The following is a 20,264-nucleotide window of genomic DNA, read 5'->3' as shown; positions in this document are numbered from 1 at the left end:
ATCTGCTGCCCCCTGTAGGAGAGAGCGTGCCAGCTGAGGAGCAGTTTGACAAGGAAAAGGCTAAAGAAGAGGTGCAGGCCCTGGACAGCGCACTGAAAAATGATAAGACAAAACCCAAACCAGTCCTCAACAGTCTTGCTGGTGTAAAACTCACAGATGCAGAGAAAGAAAAGTATGAGGCAGAAATGGCTAAGCTCTACAAAGACCTTGATGACAAGGTAATGGCACTATACATGAGCATGATACCAGGTAATCCAAATGCCTGGCAACCACACAAATGAACACCACCAGAAAATATGAGATGAGTACACCTAATACATTATACTAAATTAGAATAATAAGAAAAAAACTCTGAATTAAACTGAACTCCACGATTCAAACTGCATCAGTAGTACCAGTATTTTCTACTGCTGTTTACTAAACAAGACACTGGATTATCCATCAAGCATTACATGGCACTTGGGGTGCAATATAAATTACATTTTGTATGCATGATGAATGTGTCATCCAATGAGTTTTATAATGACTTAAACTACTGCAGCTTTGCATGAGATCAATTCTGAAAAACTGCCTCAGTTGCACCTCAGTATGGTTGATATTAGTCTGTTGCAATAGATGGTCAGTGGAGATCCAATCTAAGAGGATGGTGTAAAAGAAAATAAACTTTTATTTAACTAAAATAAAACTTAAGGTGCAGCCAGAGCAGCAAATATAAGAGTCACACAAGCAGTATACACTGGGAGGGGTGATTACATGACTGAGTACAAGTGAGTTAATGAGAAACCATGTGGTAGCAAGGCAATCTGACACAAGATCAAGGTAACTAAGGACAGCTATGGTGGAGAAACCTGAAATACAAAGACAAGAAAACCAAGCATGGAAGACGAGGAGGAAGAAAACAAACAAACTAGAAGATATCCAGAAACAAACCTGTAGACCCTAACATAGAGGAACACAGCTCTCAAGAAATGGTTTAGATCACGCTAGAGGTGCTCACTTTAGTGCACTGATATTGTAATAACCTGTGAGAATACAAATAGAAATGTGAATCACTGCTGCATTCTGCAGTTCATCTCAACATTGGCTATATTTTATCTTAACACAGAAGTGTGGACTGGACTCTGTTAGGCATGAGTCTGATCAATAAAACCTAGAACTCCCTTGCTTCCAATGTCACAGCATGTCCTCTTATGTGTAGTGTTTCTTTTGGACAGCAGATGGTGCAACATGCTTCTGTTCAGTATTACTCTTAGCTGTTGAAAATAAACAAGTAGCCTGTGATTGTATTTCTTTCTTCCTCTATCCTTCCTCATATCCTCACTTCCCTGCAGGATGAAGAGATCAACCAGCAGTCTCAGCTGGTGGAGAAGCTGAAGCAGCAGATGTTGGACCAGGAGGAGGTGACACTACTGTCCTCCTGCCCCTCCCTCTCCTAACCCTCCTCCCCAAACATCCCACTGTGTGCCAGTTAGCACAAACCCAGTCTGGCACCTGACAGCAGTCCATGAGTAGCCTTACACAGGATGTTAGACTTGTGTAGTTCCTGTTATGTAAACCTTTTCATCTCTGCATCATCTGCTTTCATCTCTTGTATCTTTAACCCTAGCACTTACCCTGTACTGCCCTACCCCCTCTATCTCTGCACTTTCTCTTTCTGTACTTTCCTCTATGCCTGCACTCTATCTCTACACTGTTACCTCTGACTAGTGGTTTCCTTCTATGTAGCTTATTGTTAGCTTTGACGTTAGCTGTAATGTTACATCCTCATTTGTAAGTCACTTGGGATAAAAGCGTCTGCTAAATGCAGAAACAGAAACATGTCTTTCTAAATTTGACAGCAGTAGACTGAACATCACTTTCTTATCTTTCTTTAGTTATTAAGCTCCTCTCACCGTGACCATGACACCCTTCAGACTGAGCTGAACAGACTGCTGGCTGAGAATGAAGCCTCCAAGGAGGAAGTGAAGGAGGTGCTGCAGGCACTGGAGGAGCTGGCTGTCAACTACGACCAGAAGAGTCAGGAAGTTGAGGACAAAACAAAGGAGTTTGAGGCTCTCAGTGAGGAACTGAACCAGAAGTCTGTAAGCTGGTTGAAGCTTTGAATACTCTGATTCTTTTCAATATTTATACACTTTTAGTCACTTCATAATGTGTGTTGTCATCCACCAACAGAACTCCTTGGCCTCTATCGACTCTGAGCTTCAAAAACTGAAGGAGATGACCAACCACCAGAAAAAGAGGGTCACTGAGATGATGTCGTCCTTACTTAAAGACCTGGCTGAGATTGGCATTGTCGTAGGAAGCAATGACATCAAGGTACCAGTTCTGACTGTTTCAGACCAAGAATGATAATGATGTGTTGAAACCTAAATTTACCTTGTTCATCAGAGTAGCTGTTGGGCGTCATGACTGTGCACTCTATATCTTTCATGCACTTTCTTTAGCCCAATCACAGCCTCTTTAATATCACCCGGTAAGTTGGCGTAAAAGTGGAGATCAGCTGACATGGGCTGCATAAACCAAATGCTTCCACAATGTTGCAACCACAGTCTTCCATAGATTCCTTTTAGTCTGCCCAACTGTGCAAAAAAGTTTCTTGAAACAAATAAAAACACACTCTTCAACACTAAGACAGAGAAAGCAGTTCAGCTATGTTGCTTTTTTTTTATACCCCCTTTCCTTTAGTCGTCTTTTCTTTTTTTCCTTTTTACCTAAAATCACATAAAAGGTCACCAGTGTGTTTTGCTATGACCCAGCTCAACTTGGCTATGGTCTGGTAACATAAAAGATGGTAACGCAAAAAAAGGTCAAACTATTATTTTCTTTATTGATCCATCTCAATCTTGATCATGATATAGAATTTGATTATGTTGCAAGGTGTATGTGTAATGACATACTTGTTAGCTGTATTATTATGTATTAACAGGTATATCACATTTACATTACACATCATGACATGAGCAACACAATGCATTCATATTCCCTGTCTCACTCACATTAATATTGCTCAGCTGTCAGGGTGCTGCACTGCATACAAACTGCAGTTAATTCCCCTGTATTCGCTTGCAGTAGGAATAGGCAGCCTGAAGTTATTTAAAAGGCTCAGATGTTGCAACCAAAGTGTTCAGTTTATAACAGCATAACTCAGCAAGCCTTGCTTTCACACGTTGATTCAGTATATCTGTGCATACAGAGAGGAGGGACTGATGTAGTGTGTGTTTGGCACTCGCCAAATACAGAGAAAGGAGGGCTGAATGAGTCACCCAAAGCTCTCACCCGAAGTTATTTCTTTTTTGGATAGTAAAAAGATGACTTAATGATTAATTGCCTCGATAGATTGGGAAGATAACACAAGTTCACTTTTAGTCTCAGTCCTGCCTCATGTCAGATGCAATCATTCTGCCCCACATGCATTCAGCCCTCTTCCCTGCTGGTAGCTCAAACAATGTTTCGCTGTAATAAATGTGCATGTATTTTGGCGTAATGGCTAGACACAATGGCTGTTGTTGCATTTGTTTAAGCCAGGGGACAGGACGTTGAGTCTATCAGTGGATCGACTGAAAATGTGAACTGCTTATCATCAAGATCAACATAAATTTAATTTCAGTGTAACCATGGGATTGTTTTTTTGTCCAGACCTACTTTAGAGTTATTAAATGATACATAATATTTGCAAAAAACAAAATCCTCACTAATCTGTCTTCACTACCCAACCAAACAAGAAGACAAAGGAAAGCAGCACCCCGGTACGCAATCTCTCTAAATATGTATGACAAGGCTAGTGAGTGCTTGTATTATGTTTAACTACAGTAGTACCTGGCCCTGACCTCAAGTACCTCAGACAAAAGTACTCTTAGCAGCAGTGTTTCTCAATTCCGGTCCTCATGACCCACTGCCCTGCATGTTTTCAATGTTTCCCTCCTCCACCACACCTGATTCAAATGAATGGCTCCTTATCAGGCCACTGCAGAGCTTGATGACGAGCTGATCATTTGAATCAGGTGTGGTGGAGGAGGGAAACATTGAAAACATGCAGGGCAGTGGGTCATGAGGACCGGAATTGAGAAACACTGTCTTAGCAAGAGGGGTCACATAATACCAACAGGTAAAGCTGCATGCAGACAGCAAAGCTTTTAGGTACCCTAACCGAATATATAGGTGAACACAATCAAAGAGAGAAGGTGTGCAACAATTTTAAAAATACTACAACACAGTACTTTCATGTTTGAGAATGGATAGTGTAGTGGTATGATTACCGCCTTCCATGTGGGAGACCTGGGTTTAGGGTAGGTACTACTTCCAGTAGGGGTCCTTAGGCAAGACCCCCTTACCCTACCTGCCTACCTGTAAGTCGCTTTGGATAAAAGCGTGCTAAATGCACAAACATAACAGGGTTTCAGGAGGGCTGAAGTCCATCTCAGCAATCATCAGTTGGGAGTCAGGGTACAACCTGGACAGGTTGCCAGTTCATCACAGGCCCGCACAGAGACAAAAAAAAAATCACACGCACTCCTACAGTCAATTTAGGATCATCATTAACCTAACATGGAACCCAGAGAGAGCACACACATTCCCAGGGAGACCATGCAAACTGCACAGAGAAGAAGATTGGAACTAGGAACCTTCCTGCTGTGAGGGGACAGCGCTAACCACCACACCACCATGCAGCCAATCAGAAAATGTTCTGCATGTTCACATTACAGTAAGTCTTAACTAGTATTTTCTTCTAATTCCCCAGCAACAGGAAAGTGGTAGTCTCATTGACGAAGAGTTCACCGTGGCCCGACTCTACATCAGTAAGATGAAGTCTGAGGTGAAGACCATGGTGAAGCGCAACAAACAGCTGGAGAGCGCCCAGGCCGAGAGCACCCAGAGACTGGATGAGACTGAGCGGGAGCTGACTGCCTGCCAGCTCCGCATCTCTCAGGTAACCCATGCTGAAGACAGCTGAAACACAGGCACTGTCACCATAGCTACAAATGTGGCTTTCAGTCATAAATCAAACAGCAGCTTTACACGCGGACGAGTTTCTGCAGATCTAACATTACTCAGTCATATATGTGATGGGTCAATATAATCTTCACTGAAACCAAATTGAATCTATCTCGCTGAATCAACAAGTATTTTGTTTTTGTTACTTATGACAGACTTACTGGTTGAATGAAAAGATATATGAATGAAACCAAAAGCCTGATAGGAGTGAATCCTGTAAAACCTTTACTGTGAAGTCAGTTCAACCCATCCAATGAATTAAATAAGTTTAATTAACTGCAATAGATTATGTTGACCCAACCCAAACATATCAATTCCATAATACAGAATTGCTTAATGCTTAAAGAAAGAAAAAAATGTTTTCATGTTCATTCAACAAGTTATATTTTAAGTGCCTGATTTAACAAAAAATAATCATATCTACAATCTAAACTCAATGGATTTATGTCATGTAAGTATTTTTCTATTTAGTCAATAATGTTCCTTCACTGAATTTTTGGAGTGTCTTGTCTTTCCTTTGTTGGTGTCTAGCATGAAGCAAAAATCAAGTCCCTGACAGACTCTCTGCAGAATGTGGAGCAGAAGAAAAGACAACTGGAGGAAAGTGTAGATTCTTTAAATGAGGAAATAGTAAGGATCAAAGCTCAAGGTGAGCACGGGCCTCTCTGTTGCAGCCCAACTACGGCCAGACATATGTTTGGCCAAAAACAAACAAGAACAAATTCTAAAGAATGTTCGACTTACCCTAGATAAAGACATCATTTATGTAATTTCTATATATAATATGGTTGAACAGTCCTGGCTTGGAAGTGCAGATTTAGACAGCCAGGATTTCATACGTCGCAAACCTAAAAACCCAATTCCATCAACTTGTGGCCGGGACATATCAGAAGTGGTGATTTGGAACAAAGTTTATCTAAAAGTAGCAGCACATTGTTAGATGTCTGGTAATTTAGCCATGCCCAGGCTAGATATGTATTAGATGGTATAAATAAATACATGTATGGACTTGTGGTGACCCTGACTGGTTAATAGAACTGGTTTCGGGTTCAAACTAGGATGTTCTTGCATATTCATTACCCTGGAATATTAAATGGAGCAAAGCTTTTGTCTGAAATATCCAAGCCACATCAAGATCTGACAGGATCATTTTTATGGAAAATGTAATGTTAACAGAAAAGAGATTCCTGGTGTTTGATCCAGGAGAGCTTTAATAAACATATGTAGTTTTACTAACTGTGCACCATCACCACGCACAACCACAATGTTGAAGTGTTTGTTTAGGGGAACACCAGTGTCCTAGATGTTCATAAGTCTACATTTTTACACAGTTGTATATAGGATATTTTAATCACATTACACAAACCAATGTCCATCTTTGATAAGCACTCTTATCAGAGACAGCACCGTTTGGATTTTAACTTATATCTGATCATCACAACGATCAGATATATGAACAAACTCTGTACATTAGTCTTTAACCGAGTCGGTCCCATTTCAAACATCTCCTCCACCTGAATATAATACTGACATCTTAGAATTTATTGCACATTTTAACAGAGATGATGGGATCAGAATGCAAATCCAAGTAAGAAAGTTTTTTTTTTTTTTTAAACCACAATTGGAGGTGTGTTATTCAAAACTAAGCCACTTTAAGAGTTTTTAATAAGCCAATAGATGTCCAAATGTAAAAGTGAAAAATAATTGGAGAAAATGTTGTTTTTTTTTGCTCGATAAATTGTTGATTTTTAGTGAATTTGTCTTAAACTTCTGAAAAGCAGATGGGATGGAGCTTTTCGCTATACTTGGAATAATATGCATCATCCACTGAGTAAACAAATTTTTGAAAAAGAAAATTTGTTTTAACATGTTTGCACTCAGTAACAGTCATGAATGTCTCCCTTCAGAGAAAGTTAAAACCATGGAGAAGGACAATGAGATCCAGTCTGCTAATGAAGTCAAGGTAGCGTGCCGCGAGCCTGAGAGTCTAAGCTTGCTATCGGGTGCCCATGGGTCCATGACAACATGTAGCCGTGTGCTGGTATGTGTTCAGGATGCTGTGGAGAAGCAGATCCAGTCTCACAGAGAGGCCCATCAGAAGCAGATCAGCAGTCTGAGAGATGAACTGGACAACAAGGAGAAGCGCATCACAGAGCTGCAGGAGTAAGATGACACAGCAACAGGTGCCTCATTCTTCTGGTGAAGTATGCAACCCTGTGCTCATTCTGTCACTGACTTCTATGCAGCTTGAACCAGAAGGTCATCTTTGAGCAGGAGAGACTGAGAGCAGAGCATGAGAAGCTCAAGGGCACTGACCAGGAGAAGAGCCGGCAGCTGCAGGAGCTCACGTAAAGCCTCATGTTTAGTCAGCAGGAAAGTGTTTTTTTTTGCCATAACCAGCTACATATGCTCATTTTAAGTGTTCGATTTCTGCAGGGTGCTGCAGGACAGACGGGAGCAGGCCAAACAGGACCTGAAGGGACTAGAGGAGACTGTGGTCAGTTATTTGTCGTACCTAGTTGTAGTCTCTGGCTGTGAAAAGCTTTGGTATAGGCTTTGAGAGATTCCTGCCCCCACTGTTACGAGAGGTAAAGGAAATATATAGAGCATCCAGATGGATGATACAGAAACCTCCAGGGACTAGGTTGTGATGCTGCAGCAGTGGTTGGAGAAGAAGGAAGCCGAAGGTGAGCAGGCACAAAGCAGGCTAGTGGGAGAGGGAATTTGTCCAAATGGTGATCAGGTTACCGGGCAGATCTGTGGACCCTGGCTTGCATGAATGAGAACAGGTTATTAGAGGAAGACAGGGGGGGGGTCCAAATCTTATTTCCTTCAGAAAGAATCAGGGCAGAAAGTCAGGTGAGGCAGATGTATAGATCCAAACAAAAACTGTCAGGACTCACAATACTCTGGGAATGAAACAGAACAGGATGTGGGCCAGGATCCAAATGAGGTTGATCCACTGAACATCCAGGGGTAAACGGGTGACAGAATCCAAAAAAAAAAAATTCAAACATCCAAAGATCCAAAAACACAATAGATACGCAGGTCAGTTTTCAGAAGCAGGGATCAGTGAGGTCCAGAACAATCAATCAATTCAAATCAGGTACAACCTGCTGGAGCACTGCTAGCTGAGGTCAAAACAACAGACAATCTGGCAACGAACTGGGCCGGTAGATCTACTTAAGAAGGGAGAGGAACAGGTGAGACTGTTCAGCTAATTAGTGACTCATGCAGAGAGCAGGGGATGAGCAAAGTGAGAGGAGATAAATTACCAAAACAAAAAAAAGATGGGCTGGTGACTGTAACACTTATGTCTTTTTATGAGAAATTACTGAACTGATTATGCACATGATTTATACTATGCCTATTTGTGTCCTATTTAGATTGACAGGAGAAATTGGATGGCACCTTGCATAGTTGGTGGTTGGAGCGCTGACCCTCTAAATGTCAAAGTGTACTAAGGCAGGAGATTGCACCAACAGTGCTTCTAGTGACAGACGAGAACATAGCTTAGCAGCTCCACTGCCATTCAGTGCGTAAACTGCACGGTGGTGTGGTAGTTAGCACTGTCGCCTCACAGCAAGACGGTTCCAGCTCAACTCCTGGCTGGGGCCTTTCTGTGTGGTTTGTAGTTTGCATGTTCCCCGTGTCCTTAGGAGTGAGTGTGAGTGTGTGTGGTTGCTAGTCTCTGTGTGGCCCTGTGATGGACTGGCGACCTGTCCAGGGTGTACCCTGTCTCTTGCCCGATGACCGCTGGGATAGGCTCCAGCCCCCACGCCACCTGACTGACGGACTAAGCGGGTATAGAAAATAAGGCTGCTTTCACCCACAGTTCGTACGAAAAGTTATGCACAGATTTCCGTGCATAATCCTACGAATATCCATCAACATGAGTAACCAGTGCGCTTGCTCAAAGCCTGAAGTCAGGGCCTTTTATTCACAGAGGAAGATAAGCATTTAAAAATAGTTTCGACGTTATAATACATCGGTGAAAGCGAAAAATTTCCTTTTTATTTTTACAATCCTCCCTCAGGGAATGTATGCAAGCTTTAGTTTGTAAGTAATTAACCTGTAAAGTTTCTTTTTGTTTCGAACATTGCTGTGGTGGTGACTAAGGACGCTGCTATCGCTGTAGCTTCTGCAAACGGTGGAAATCACCGTAGGCTATTTTTTTATTGGTTTGTTGTAATTTGCTGTTATTCCGGCTTCGCTGCTGAAACACGCTATAAAGGAAATACACGCAGAAAACGGAGAAATAAGTTTGTTTTGGATGAACAGCAGCGCACCCTGAAAGATCCCTGCCCACTGGCATCTTCTGCATCAAATCAGAGTGCCGAGGCGAATGGAGAGAGCCAGAATATTTGTATCTACAGGAGGATGTATTCACGGACAGCTGATATATAAACAAAGAAAATAAAGGTTTTATGTGTCGTGCTTATGCGTCACATAAAAACAAAATTGTGTTTCACACATCCACCGTTTGGAGATCAGTGCAGTTAATTTCAACAATAAATAAGGAAACATGGATAAATACATCAAACACATAAAAACAGGCAGGGACAAACAACCACACACACTATTTTAGAGACACCAGTTAACTTGGGTGACCTGGAACACTGGAGGTGTCTGAAAGGTTGACCACTGAAAAGAATTTTGCATTAGTTGGTTGCATCACCTGCTTGCAGATCCTGAATATAGCGCCAGTCTGTTGGTTGATCTTTGCCTCTGATTTTATGACAGGAAACAAAGGTGTGCGTATTGGAGAATCATTACATGGACCAATTACTCCTGCTGCCTTAAGACACTCAAAGAATGGTGGTATACTATCAATGGCTTTTTGTTTCAGTGAATGTTGAGCCTTGCGAGGTCTGAAGTCTGATTTTGGAGTGATGACAACATTTTCACGATCTTTGACAAGGTTAACATCATACATTCTGTTGACTGTTCTTTGTGTGTGCACAAAAGATGTCACCCTTTTTGAGTAGCATTGCAGTGAAGGTGAAAAAATAATACATCTATCAGATGTTTCTTTCCTTTCGGCCGCACGCTTACATGATTTCATAACTGGGCTCATATCTTCCCAGGTCCATGATATACATGTTCCATTAAGCTGGTGTGAGAGAGACTGACACAGCACATTTATGTTGTGTCCAATAAATGTGTGTTGATGTGAGTTTGTCACACCTCTCCCTTAACCAGCCTTCCTCGTGTGATTTGCCAGTTTCCTGGAACACATGAGAGATACATTGCAGGTCCTCTGTTGCCATGAAGTCTGTTGTAGCTGCTTTTGCTGAAACAAACTCAGGAAAGGTTGTTAATGGTTACAATTGCCATTGATATGCATGTTTATGTTTATGTTTATGTATTTAGCAGACGCTTTTATCCAAAGCGACTTACAAATTAAGATTTAACAAGCTATATAAAGCTAACAATAAACTACATAGAAGAAACCACTAGTCTGACTATGTCAGAGGGGACAGAGTAGAGATAGGGTGCAGGCATAGAAAGAAGTGCAGAGATAGAGGGGGTAGGGAAGTGCAAGGTAAGTGCTAGGATAGGAGATGCTCTCTGAAGAGCTGGGTTTTCAGGAGCTTCTTGAAGATAGACAGGGACGCCCCTGTTCTGGTAGCGCTCGGTAGGTCATTCCACCATCGTGGGACGACACATGAACAGAGTTTGGATTGTCTTAGGCGTGGTGTAGGAGCTGCTAGACGACAATCCTGGGACCAACGGAGGGACCCAGTTGGGACATAAGCCTTTGCAAGAGCATTCAAGTAGATGGGAGCCGTTCCATTAAGCTCTTTGTAGCTAACATCAGTGACTTGAATCTGATGCGGGCGGCTAAGGGCAGCCAGAGGAGTTCAATGAACAGAGGGGTGACGTGTTCTTTTAGGCTGACCGAAGACCAGACGCGCCGCCACATTCTGGATCATCTGCAGAGGTTTCACAGCACAGGCTGGAGACCAGTTAGGAAACCAGTTAGGAAACCAGTTAGGAGACCAGTTAGGAGAGCGTTGCAGTAGTCAAGGCGGGAGATGACCATGGCCTGCACCAGGAGTTGGGTGGCATGTTGGGTCAGGTATGGTCTGATCTTTCTTATGTTTAGTAATGCAAAGCGGCACGAACGAGCAACCAAGGTAACGTGATCTTTGAAGGTTAGTTGGTCATCAATCATGACACCCAAGTTTCTAGCAACCTTTGATGGAGCAAGAGATAGGGATTCAGTTTGGATGCAGATGCTGTGGTGTATGGTTGGTTTGGCTGGAAAGACAAGCAGTTCAGTTTTTGAGGTTACGTTGGAGATGATGGGCTTTCATCCATGCTGATATGTCAGAGAGACAGTCAGATTCGTGCTGAGACCGTGTGGTCATCAGATGGGAATGACAGATAGAGCTGGGTATCATCAGCATAACATTGGTATGAGAAGCCATGTGATCGAATGATCTGTCCCAGTGAGTTGGTGTATATGGCAAAGAGAAGAGGTCCCAGTACTGAGCCTTGGGGGACCCCTGTGGCAAGGTGGTGCGCTGCAGAAGTGTGACCAAGCCAGGATACTTTGAAGGACCGACCAGTGAGGTATGATTCAAACCAGGAGTGTGCTCTCCCTGTGATGCCCATGCTTGAGAGCATGGACAAAAGAATACTGTGGTTGACTGGCAAATGCAGCCGATAAGTCGAGGCTGGAAGAGCGGAGGCAACAACGGAGGAGAAGCGGGTGGGCGACAGGTTGCAGAGATTGCGGCGGAAGGAAACCATAGGGGTGGAGGCAGATGGTCTTCTCCGGAGACTCACTCTAAACTGAATGAAATAGTGGTCAGAGAACTGCAGAGGTGTGACAGATAGGGCCTCTGTGGCACAGTTTCTTGAGAAAACGAGATCTAGCACTTTGCCAGCTTTATGGGTCGGAGGACTGCTGAGCAGTTGTAGCTCAAACGAGTGCATTAGTGTCAGAAAATCAGAAGAGTTAGGACTGTCAAGGTGGATGTTCATGTCACCAAGGACAATTATGGGAAAGTCATGCTCTGGGATAGAAGAGAGAAAAGGTGTCGAGGTCATCTAGAAAGTCGCAGAGTTGTCCTGGTGGGCGATATATGACAATCATATAGGTTTTGACCGGTGTAGTTACCAAGATGGCGTGGTATTCAAAGGTATTGTATTTAGCTTCAGGTAGCAGTTGGTTGTATTTCCATTTGTTGGAAATGAGCATGCCCCTTCCACCACCTCTCCCAGATGTATGAGAGGTGTGGGAAAATGAGTGGTTGGTTGAAAGTGCAGCCGGGGTAGCTGTGTTTTCAGGCTTAATCCATGTTTCAGTGAGAGCCAGGATGTCAAGAGACAGGTGATTAGCATAAGCCATAATGAAATCTGCTTTGTTTACCGCCGATTGGCAATTCCACAACCCCACAGACAAGGGTGTGTCACAGAGTGAAGTGGGCTTTAGAGAGCGGAGGTTGTTAAGGTTGCGGTGGCGTTTGGTTGTGTGAAACCTTCTGTGCGAGTCGGAGACAACAGGAATGGGAATGGGTTTGAGGCACATTTTAAAGCAGGTGGAGAGGCCAGAGCGACAAGGATGAAGCAAGTAGGACAGGTTTGCCTTATTCAGAGGCCTTGCTCGGTGGACACCCGCAGGTAGACACGCTAGTCTTTAGCCAAGAATGTCTTCACACGAGAATGGCTGACGCTTCCACTGACGCTTCAGGCGCCACCCCTTACTTTATGTTGTGCACAGCCGTTCATGTGTTGGTTAATTGCACTAGGCTGAGACCGCCCACCGAGAGTTAACCAGCAAGTGTTTTCAGAGAGGAGAGTGACCGCCCGTTCACAGCTCCTGAATACTCTGATTGCTTTGCGATGGCCCAACCGAGGCTACTACGCAACAGGTTTCACCCACGGATGGGTTTTTATCACTCTCACAACAACAACAGATATTGAATTAGGCAAGAAGCTTAGAAAAAACTTACACTAGCAGACACTCAGTTCTTTCCGTGCAGTTCCGATGTTCGAGGTGTGGAAGACAAAGGACTGAAGAATTTGGTGCCAGGTCCGGTCGTCTGAGAAATGTCTCACCTTCTGGGGTTGGCATTAGACAAAGGCTTAATTTGCACATCCAGTTCCTGTTTGTCAGGTTACTGGGACAGATTTTAGAGAGCAAAGTGCATATTTGAACCTGTCGATACATTTGAATAGGACAGTACCTCTTTCCTTATTATTAAGGTGGTTTGGCTTCTCAGCAGGAGTCCATCTCTCTCCATCACGCTGGTGTTTCTGTGACAATCACACCTCCAGTATCCGCTTTGGCTACAAACGAAACAGGCATCATTTGGAATTCTCTTTTTGCTCCTGTAACAGCCATGTCCCTTTCCTGTTGTTCTTTGTGTGTGTGGAAGTTGTCTGTTATTGGGTTAAACTTTTTTGCATGCAAAGAGAAGTTGTTTCTGCATTGATCTTTTACTTTGTGTCTCTGTTTCAGCTTTCCACATCTCTAAACTTCCATAATTTCTCATTTCTTAACAGAAATTCTGTTTTGTCTTCTGATTTCTTGTTCTTTTTGCTTCAGTTTTAGGGATCCCCCTATTAGGAATCCGAGCTCATTTGTCCATACATTTAAATAATTTAGACTTTTATCCCCAAATTTATTTTTCATAATTTCCACGATGGGCTCCTCTGGAGGCTCAACCACCTCAACGGAAAACCTACTCCCCATGCCGAGTGGGGAGGCTGTACTCAAATTAAAAGAGAAAGAAAAGAAATAAAGGGGAAAAAGAAGCCCAGTTACCTGTTTAGCAAAGCACTGTAAAAATTACTTTTGTGGAAACTTTTTTGGAAAAATTACTACGTTTTTAATTGCTACAAGTAATAAAAAGCTTAGCCACTTCCTCTTAAAGCGACAAGTGGCAAAAAGACGACCAAGTGTGGAGACCATGAAAAAATGAAAATGTTGCCTAATTAAAACCCAAATTTGAAAGAAAATCTATTAGGTCAATATTTCAACACTCACCAAAAGAATTTCGCTGAATTATGTTCGTGAAACCCAGGTGGCAGCGATCCAGGACGTTTTTCTGGTTAGCCCTCCCATCTCACAAATTAATTGCGGTTCGGAGGCTGGAAATGATCTATCTGCACTTACAACTTCCGGTTCCTGTCACTCATATCAGACTCAATATCAGTTATTACTAATTAACATTTTAAACAGAAACATTTCCTAAGCATGTTTGGCAAGAAAACGGAATTAGAGTGTAGAAGGTTCATTATAAAGGCATATCAATTAAAATAAACCCAATCCCCGGAGGGGGGCAGGATGCAGGATGTGGTCTTGGTGATAATTAAGAAACAGGAGGTTAAAACAATTATCTTGTCTGGGTGTTAATTAAGAGACAAATAGCTGTAGTGCTACGAAAGACGTTGTTGTAGAAGATACAATATCATGATCTGCCTCTGTTATTGAGCCCACTTTCATCTGGACAAATAGAACAGAACAGAACAGAACAGAATAGAATAGAACAGAACAGAACAGAATAGAATAGAACAGAATAGAATAGAAGTACGCTAATCATCCCAAACTGGGAAATTTCTTAAAAAGTGGGCAGCACACTGAGGTACATGTTATTTGATTTCGCCAGTGCCTTTAATACAATTCAGCCTGTACTGCTATGTAAGTAGCTCCAGAAAACAAACATGGATGCCTCCATAATCACCTGGTTTACTGACTACCTCACAAACAGACCACAGTTTGTGAGACTGAAAGGTTGTGTGTCTCAGAAGGGTGTCAACAGCACAGGAGCACCACAGGGGACTGTACTTTCTCTTCTCTCTGTACACATCAGACTTACAGTGCAACTCAAAGTCCTATCAGCTTTAGAAACACTTAGAAAACTCTGCAGTTGTTGGGTGTCTCAGTGATGGACAAGAGGCTTAGTACAGGGAACAAGTCAGTCACTTTGTGGCATGGTGTGGGAACAATTGCTTAATCCTTAAGGGTTAGGGTTAGCTTTCTTCTTAAAAATGGAATGGGAGATTACCACTACCTAGACTATGTTATATACTAGAATAAGTTTTATTTATTTATTATTATTTAAAACATTCATAATAACATTTCGCATTCTGACATTACATATTACCTTTCCTTCTAACATATTCAAAAAGGAGTAGATGCAAGTATAAACTTATACAGTTTTAATAGTTTTCTATTTCTGTTTCTATTTTCTATAAGAATAAATAATAGAGACTTACCGAAACATTGTCTCTTTCTCTTCAAACTCCACAAATCTAAGATTAAAAGGTGTTATTTCAGTGCACACTATTTATAATACAGTATCAAGCCCCTAACAACATAAAACTAATAAAGCTTTACTTTTGTGTAATAGTCTGAGTGTACTGATAGTAATTAGTCATCCCACCATATGAAGATGAGAACATTTGTGTTTGTACCATGCGTTCTCTTATTTTTTTAAATAAAGAGCACATGATGATTTACTTTCTAAAATTCTTCACAAGATGCTGCAGTTAATTTTGAACACCATAGATGAAATTCTCTTCATCACATATACCACAAATACTATCCAAAATCACATACAGATCCCCCTGTCCTTAATTGGGGACTGATAGATAGTCTTCAGCCTGGTTGAATTGGACAGGGTCACAAACTGCTTTTTATACTCTCAGTTAGGTTTCCTTGTTTTGTTGTAGGCTCGGGAGCTGCAGACACTTCATAACCTGAGAAGGCTCTTTGTCCAAGATTTGGCCTCAAGAGTCAAAAAGGTACTGCTAATTCACATTCTGCAGTAAACATTGGCATTCTTCTGAAAGTTCTCTGGAAGTTTCCAAACTGAATCATCAGTGTAATCAAAAGTGATGTGCTTTTGTGTAGGATTTATTCTGCTGTCTGGTATATTATTGCATGAGTTCTGTGCTCGAACCACAGCATGTACCTGGAAAGAGAAAAACATCTCCGTATTTTTCTCATGATGAAATTTTAATAAATCCAGGGAGCATCTGTGATAAGTAGGTCATCTGATTCTTCGAAGCAGACGTTTTAAATTAGAGACCCGAGGCCTTGGCGTGGCGCTCATCTCAGCCCTCAGCCATGGGCTCAATGAGATAGACAAAGGCAGACTAGGCTTTCCTGAAAGACATACACAAATTGACACAGAGCTACTCATCCAAAATCTGCTACTTATTGGGCTTTTTTGAGAGCAGAATTCTTTTAAGTTGAAAAAGTAGACAACAACTTATCAGTTGTACACAGTAAACTGAGAAATGAATGTTGAAGTAAAATGTGTACATATCAGTGTACAGATAGAGCTCTTTGCTTTGCTTGGACAGAATGCTCAGGACACAGATGACACAGAAGGCAGCGCTGCTCAGAAACAGAAGATCTGCTTCTTGGAAAGCAATCTGGAGCAGCTAACCAAAGTTCACAAGCAGGTAAAACTGAAAACACATAACTCTATATAGTAAGGTCCTCGTACCACCTACTGGCATGAGTACCTTTTTGCAAAAAGCTCTACATAGTGTTTCCCTCTTTGTGCTATCTGTTTTACTGTCTGAAGCTGGTGCGGGACAATGCTGACCTTCGCTGTGAGATCCCTAAACTAGAAAAACGCCTTCGCGCCACAGCCGAACGAGTTAAAGCCCTGGAAGCTGCCCTAAAGGAGGCCAAAGAGAATGCAGCCCTTGACCGTAAGCACTACCAGCAAGAGGTGGAGCGCCTTAAGGATGCTGTCAAGCCCAAAAACATGGGCAGAAGGCCCTCTGCACAGATTGGTAGGTCAACATGCAAACTAAACTGCTGTGCATCTGTCCTCTTACTATCCAAGTTGAGGTAATATTTTTAACTAGAAAATTTCTGAAGAAATTTTGATGGGTGCCCAGCTGCTGCCCGTCTTCTGCCCGTCCACACACACACACAGATGAGAGCTGTGCTGTGCTGAGAGACCTGCTAGTTGCCAGTCAAGCATTAGGTATTTCAGTATTAAACTAAGGTACAGAGATAAGCTCAAACATAGTTTAACATTTCAGATCCTGGCCTGCTGTGGTGAAACCTGCCTGCTTTGGGCAGCATGAGGGACAGACGGCTGGCTTAATAGATGGCTTAAACAAGGTTTTTAATGTCTTAATCACACAATGAACCACTTTACACTTTAAATGGTGGCAGCCATTATGTTTACCTGATTAAGGAGGAGAGTTTAAACAGCCAATCACCTGCTCAGTTACTGGTCTTTTAGCCAACCGAGTCCCCTTTTGGGGGGGTTGAAGCAGAGATCCCAGAGGAGGAGGACAGAAAGTAATGTTCAGACATACTGACAGTTTAAATGTGTTTATTTAGCAACAACAGCTCATTATAATTCAGTCGGTTTTGATAAACTGATAAACTTTAACATGTCACAGTCTATAATAGGGGTCCCTGTGTAGAGAAATATCTGTAAGCATTCACCATCACAGTAAGAGGAAGACATGAGGACATTAAACCCAACAACATTCAAATCTTACCTCTGTCCTATGGTGATAGAAACTCCAGTCTTCATCGGAGTCCTCGGTCACATCTGTGTTTGCTCAAGGTTGTTTGGGTCACTGCAGCTGATGGGAGTCCTTCTCTGCTTCATAAGACAAAAAGAGAGGAAACCAAATGTTGAGTTTCATGTAGATAAATTTTCTTGTTTTTGATTCATCACAAAAAATATCCAAAGTACAATCAATGTATTGAGTAAAGATAAAAACACACCTTTTTTCATAGTTCTTCTCCTTGGACACGTCACGATGCAGTTTGAATCCTCCTGTGGAAGGGCAGGTGTTCGGTTCAGCAGGACCTCAGATGGAAAGCTGGACACACAATCATTAACAGCATTAATCATAAACAGACATCCTTACTGTATGTGAGCTGTGAGGGGAAGTGTCAGTACTTACTTTAGACCTTTTTGTCTGTCTCTGCAGCATCTGCATGATGACTGTAGTCTGGATTCATGCTGGTTGCTCATGTTTTAAAAGCTGGAGACAACAATCATGAAATTAGCACCAAGCACACATGATGAAAAGCACTGAAACTGTCTTCATACATGTAGAAGTCTCACCTGTAAGTGCAGCGTTACATCTAATGAGGTCCTGCTTCTCCAACCGAAGATGCTGCATCAGTGTTTTCTGGGGGGGGGGGGGTGTTTGGTTTCTCTGACAGAAGAAAAACAAAAGCATGATAACTTCTAATGAATAAATGGAACAATCTGGTGATGTTATGAGTTAAGGATTCACGTTAAACAGAGTGAAGTGTGAGGTGTAACTCTGCACCTTTGACTCCAACATTTACCTCAGTTTCATCTTTTTCTCTGTCTGACTGAAGCTGCTCCGTCTCTGTCCTGTCTGCCTTCTCTGAGCTTGTCATCACTGGTGGTGTAGCTCTCCGACTGAACAAACTCATGATACTCTTCTCACAAAAACATGGTCAAGGATGATAAACTAATTGTCAAAGCATCACCGTGCCAGCACGGTACAGCAATCAGGAGGAATCACACTCTACTAGTTAAGCCATGATCCTCAAAGTTCATATTTCACTGATTGGAAGATATGTACAATAATTAACATAATTTCCAACTGTCAAATAAAATACCATGATTATAATTCAAAAGTGCTCATGACTTGAGAATATATAGACGAATAAATAGATGAATAAATAGACATAAAAATGGCTAAATGAGCACTGAACACAAGCCATATTCTGTTCAAATCACAATGCATTCACTTTCTGACTCATTCGACACCAGCACATAGCTTTTGCCGTCGAGCGCGTTCAAGTTCAGGCTGCGGGCTAACAATGTAGCATGCTAAGCTAAGGCAGGCACACAGAAACATCGGCGGAAGGAAAATTAGCAAATACGTTGTCTTTATTTAACTCGAAGACGTCATATTTCCGCCACGATCAACGACAGATAATGTTCAATATAACTGGTCAACACAAGCCTTATACTGAAATAAACTCATTAAATTCATATTCCAACAAGTTCAATTTGAACAAGCTTTTGCCGTCGAGCGCGTTCAAGTTCAGGCTGCGGGCTAACAATGTAGCATGCTAAGCTAAGGCAGGCACACAGAAACATCGGCGGAAGGAAAATTAGCAAATACCTTGTCTTTATTTAACTGGAAGACGGTCATATTTCCGCCACGATCAACGACAGATAATGTTCAATATAACCACAACGTAAATTCATAGCCTTCACAGCATTCCACGCCAGACAGCGGGCTAATAGTGTAGCATGCTAAACAAGGCAGCCACACCGAAACATCGGCGGAAGGAAAATTAGCAAATACCTCGTCTTTATTTAACTGGGAGACGGTCATATTTCCGCCACGATCAACGACAGATAATGTTCAATATAACCACAACGTAAATTCATAGCTTTCACAGCATTCCACGCCAGACAGCGGGCTAATAGTGTAGCATGCTAAACAAGGCAGCCACACCGAAACATCGGCGGAAGGAAAATTAGCAAATACCTCGTCTTTATTTAACTGGAGGACGGTCATATTTCCGCCACGATCAACGACAGATAATGTTCAATATAACCAAACCAAGCAAAAAATAGATCTTACCTGAACAAAGCTCGCCAGACAGAAAGACTACTCAAGAATATTCGAAGAAGCAGGGGCGAAGTGACGATCCAACAACCAATGAAAACAGTGGAATTGCTGACGTGTGTCGTCAAGCGTCTGGTATGAAGCTGTTAAAACAGCTGAAGTGTTGATCATAATGGAAAACATATGAGTCCGTGCGCGCTGTCGCGCGCATTTGTCTCGTGAGTGGCACGAACCTGTTATCACAGCTGATGTGTTGATCATAATGGAAAACATATGAGTCAGTGCGCGCTATCGCGCGCATTTGTTTCGTGAGGGCTAGCATGACGCTGTTGATAGCTGATCATAATGGAAAACATATGAGTCCGTGCGCGCTATCGCGCGCATTTGTCTCGTGAGTGGCACGAACCTGTTATCACAGCTGATGTGTTGATCATAATGGAAAACATATGAGTCAGTGCGCGCTATCGCGCGCATTTGTTTCGTGAGGGCTAGAATGACGCTGTTATGATAGATGTGTTGATCATAATGGAAAGCATATGAGTCAGTGCGCGCTATCGCGCGCATTTGTTTCGTGAGCGGCTAGCATGACGCTGTTGGGTCAGTGCGCGCTGTCGCGCGCATTTGTCTCGTGAGCGGCTAGCATGACGCTGTTGGGTCAGTGCGCGCTGTCGCGCGCATTTGTCTCGTGAGCAGCTGGCATGAAGCTG

At 42.4% G+C, this 20,264-nt stretch overlaps 1 protein-coding gene and 1 long non-coding RNA gene across 2 annotated transcripts in view; one reads left to right on the top strand and one right to left on the bottom strand.

The window, feature by feature from the left end:
• LOC140284445 (kinesin-1 heavy chain-like) overlaps window positions 1-20,264 on the top strand; it is a 56,796-nt gene that overhangs the window by 12,495 nt on the left and 24,037 nt on the right. Inside the window, exons 12-24 of the mRNA XM_072378307.1 lie at window positions 19-218; window positions 1,332-1,400; window positions 1,875-2,081; window positions 2,173-2,316; window positions 4,739-4,927; window positions 5,524-5,641; window positions 6,900-6,955; window positions 7,046-7,155; window positions 7,239-7,340; window positions 7,429-7,489; window positions 15,682-15,753; window positions 16,318-16,419; window positions 16,545-16,758. Coding sequence (XP_072234408.1) covers window positions 19-218; window positions 1,332-1,400; window positions 1,875-2,081; window positions 2,173-2,316; window positions 4,739-4,927; window positions 5,524-5,641; window positions 6,900-6,955; window positions 7,046-7,155; window positions 7,239-7,340; window positions 7,429-7,489; window positions 15,682-15,753; window positions 16,318-16,419; window positions 16,545-16,758 — 1,644 coding nt within the window. The remainder of the gene's footprint in view (window positions 1-18; window positions 219-1,331; window positions 1,401-1,874; window positions 2,082-2,172; window positions 2,317-4,738; window positions 4,928-5,523; window positions 5,642-6,899; window positions 6,956-7,045; window positions 7,156-7,238; window positions 7,341-7,428; window positions 7,490-15,681; window positions 15,754-16,317; window positions 16,420-16,544; window positions 16,759-20,264) is intronic.
• LOC140284724 (uncharacterized) lies at window positions 17,724-18,140 on the bottom strand. Its single transcript, XR_011910217.1, has 3 exons — window positions 18,063-18,140; window positions 17,899-17,979; window positions 17,724-17,814 (listed from the first exon to the last, which is right to left on the bottom strand). It is a non-coding gene; the product is annotated as an uncharacterized lncRNA (long non-coding RNA).

The sequence above is a fragment of the Leuresthes tenuis genome, unplaced genomic scaffold (genome assembly GCF_036924035.1).
Source record: "Leuresthes tenuis unplaced genomic scaffold, fLeuTen1.0.hap1 SCAF_24, whole genome shotgun sequence".
Lineage (NCBI taxonomy): Eukaryota > Metazoa > Chordata > Actinopteri > Atheriniformes > Atherinopsidae > Leuresthes > Leuresthes tenuis.
This window is presented reverse-complemented; position numbering and strand designations above follow the sequence as displayed.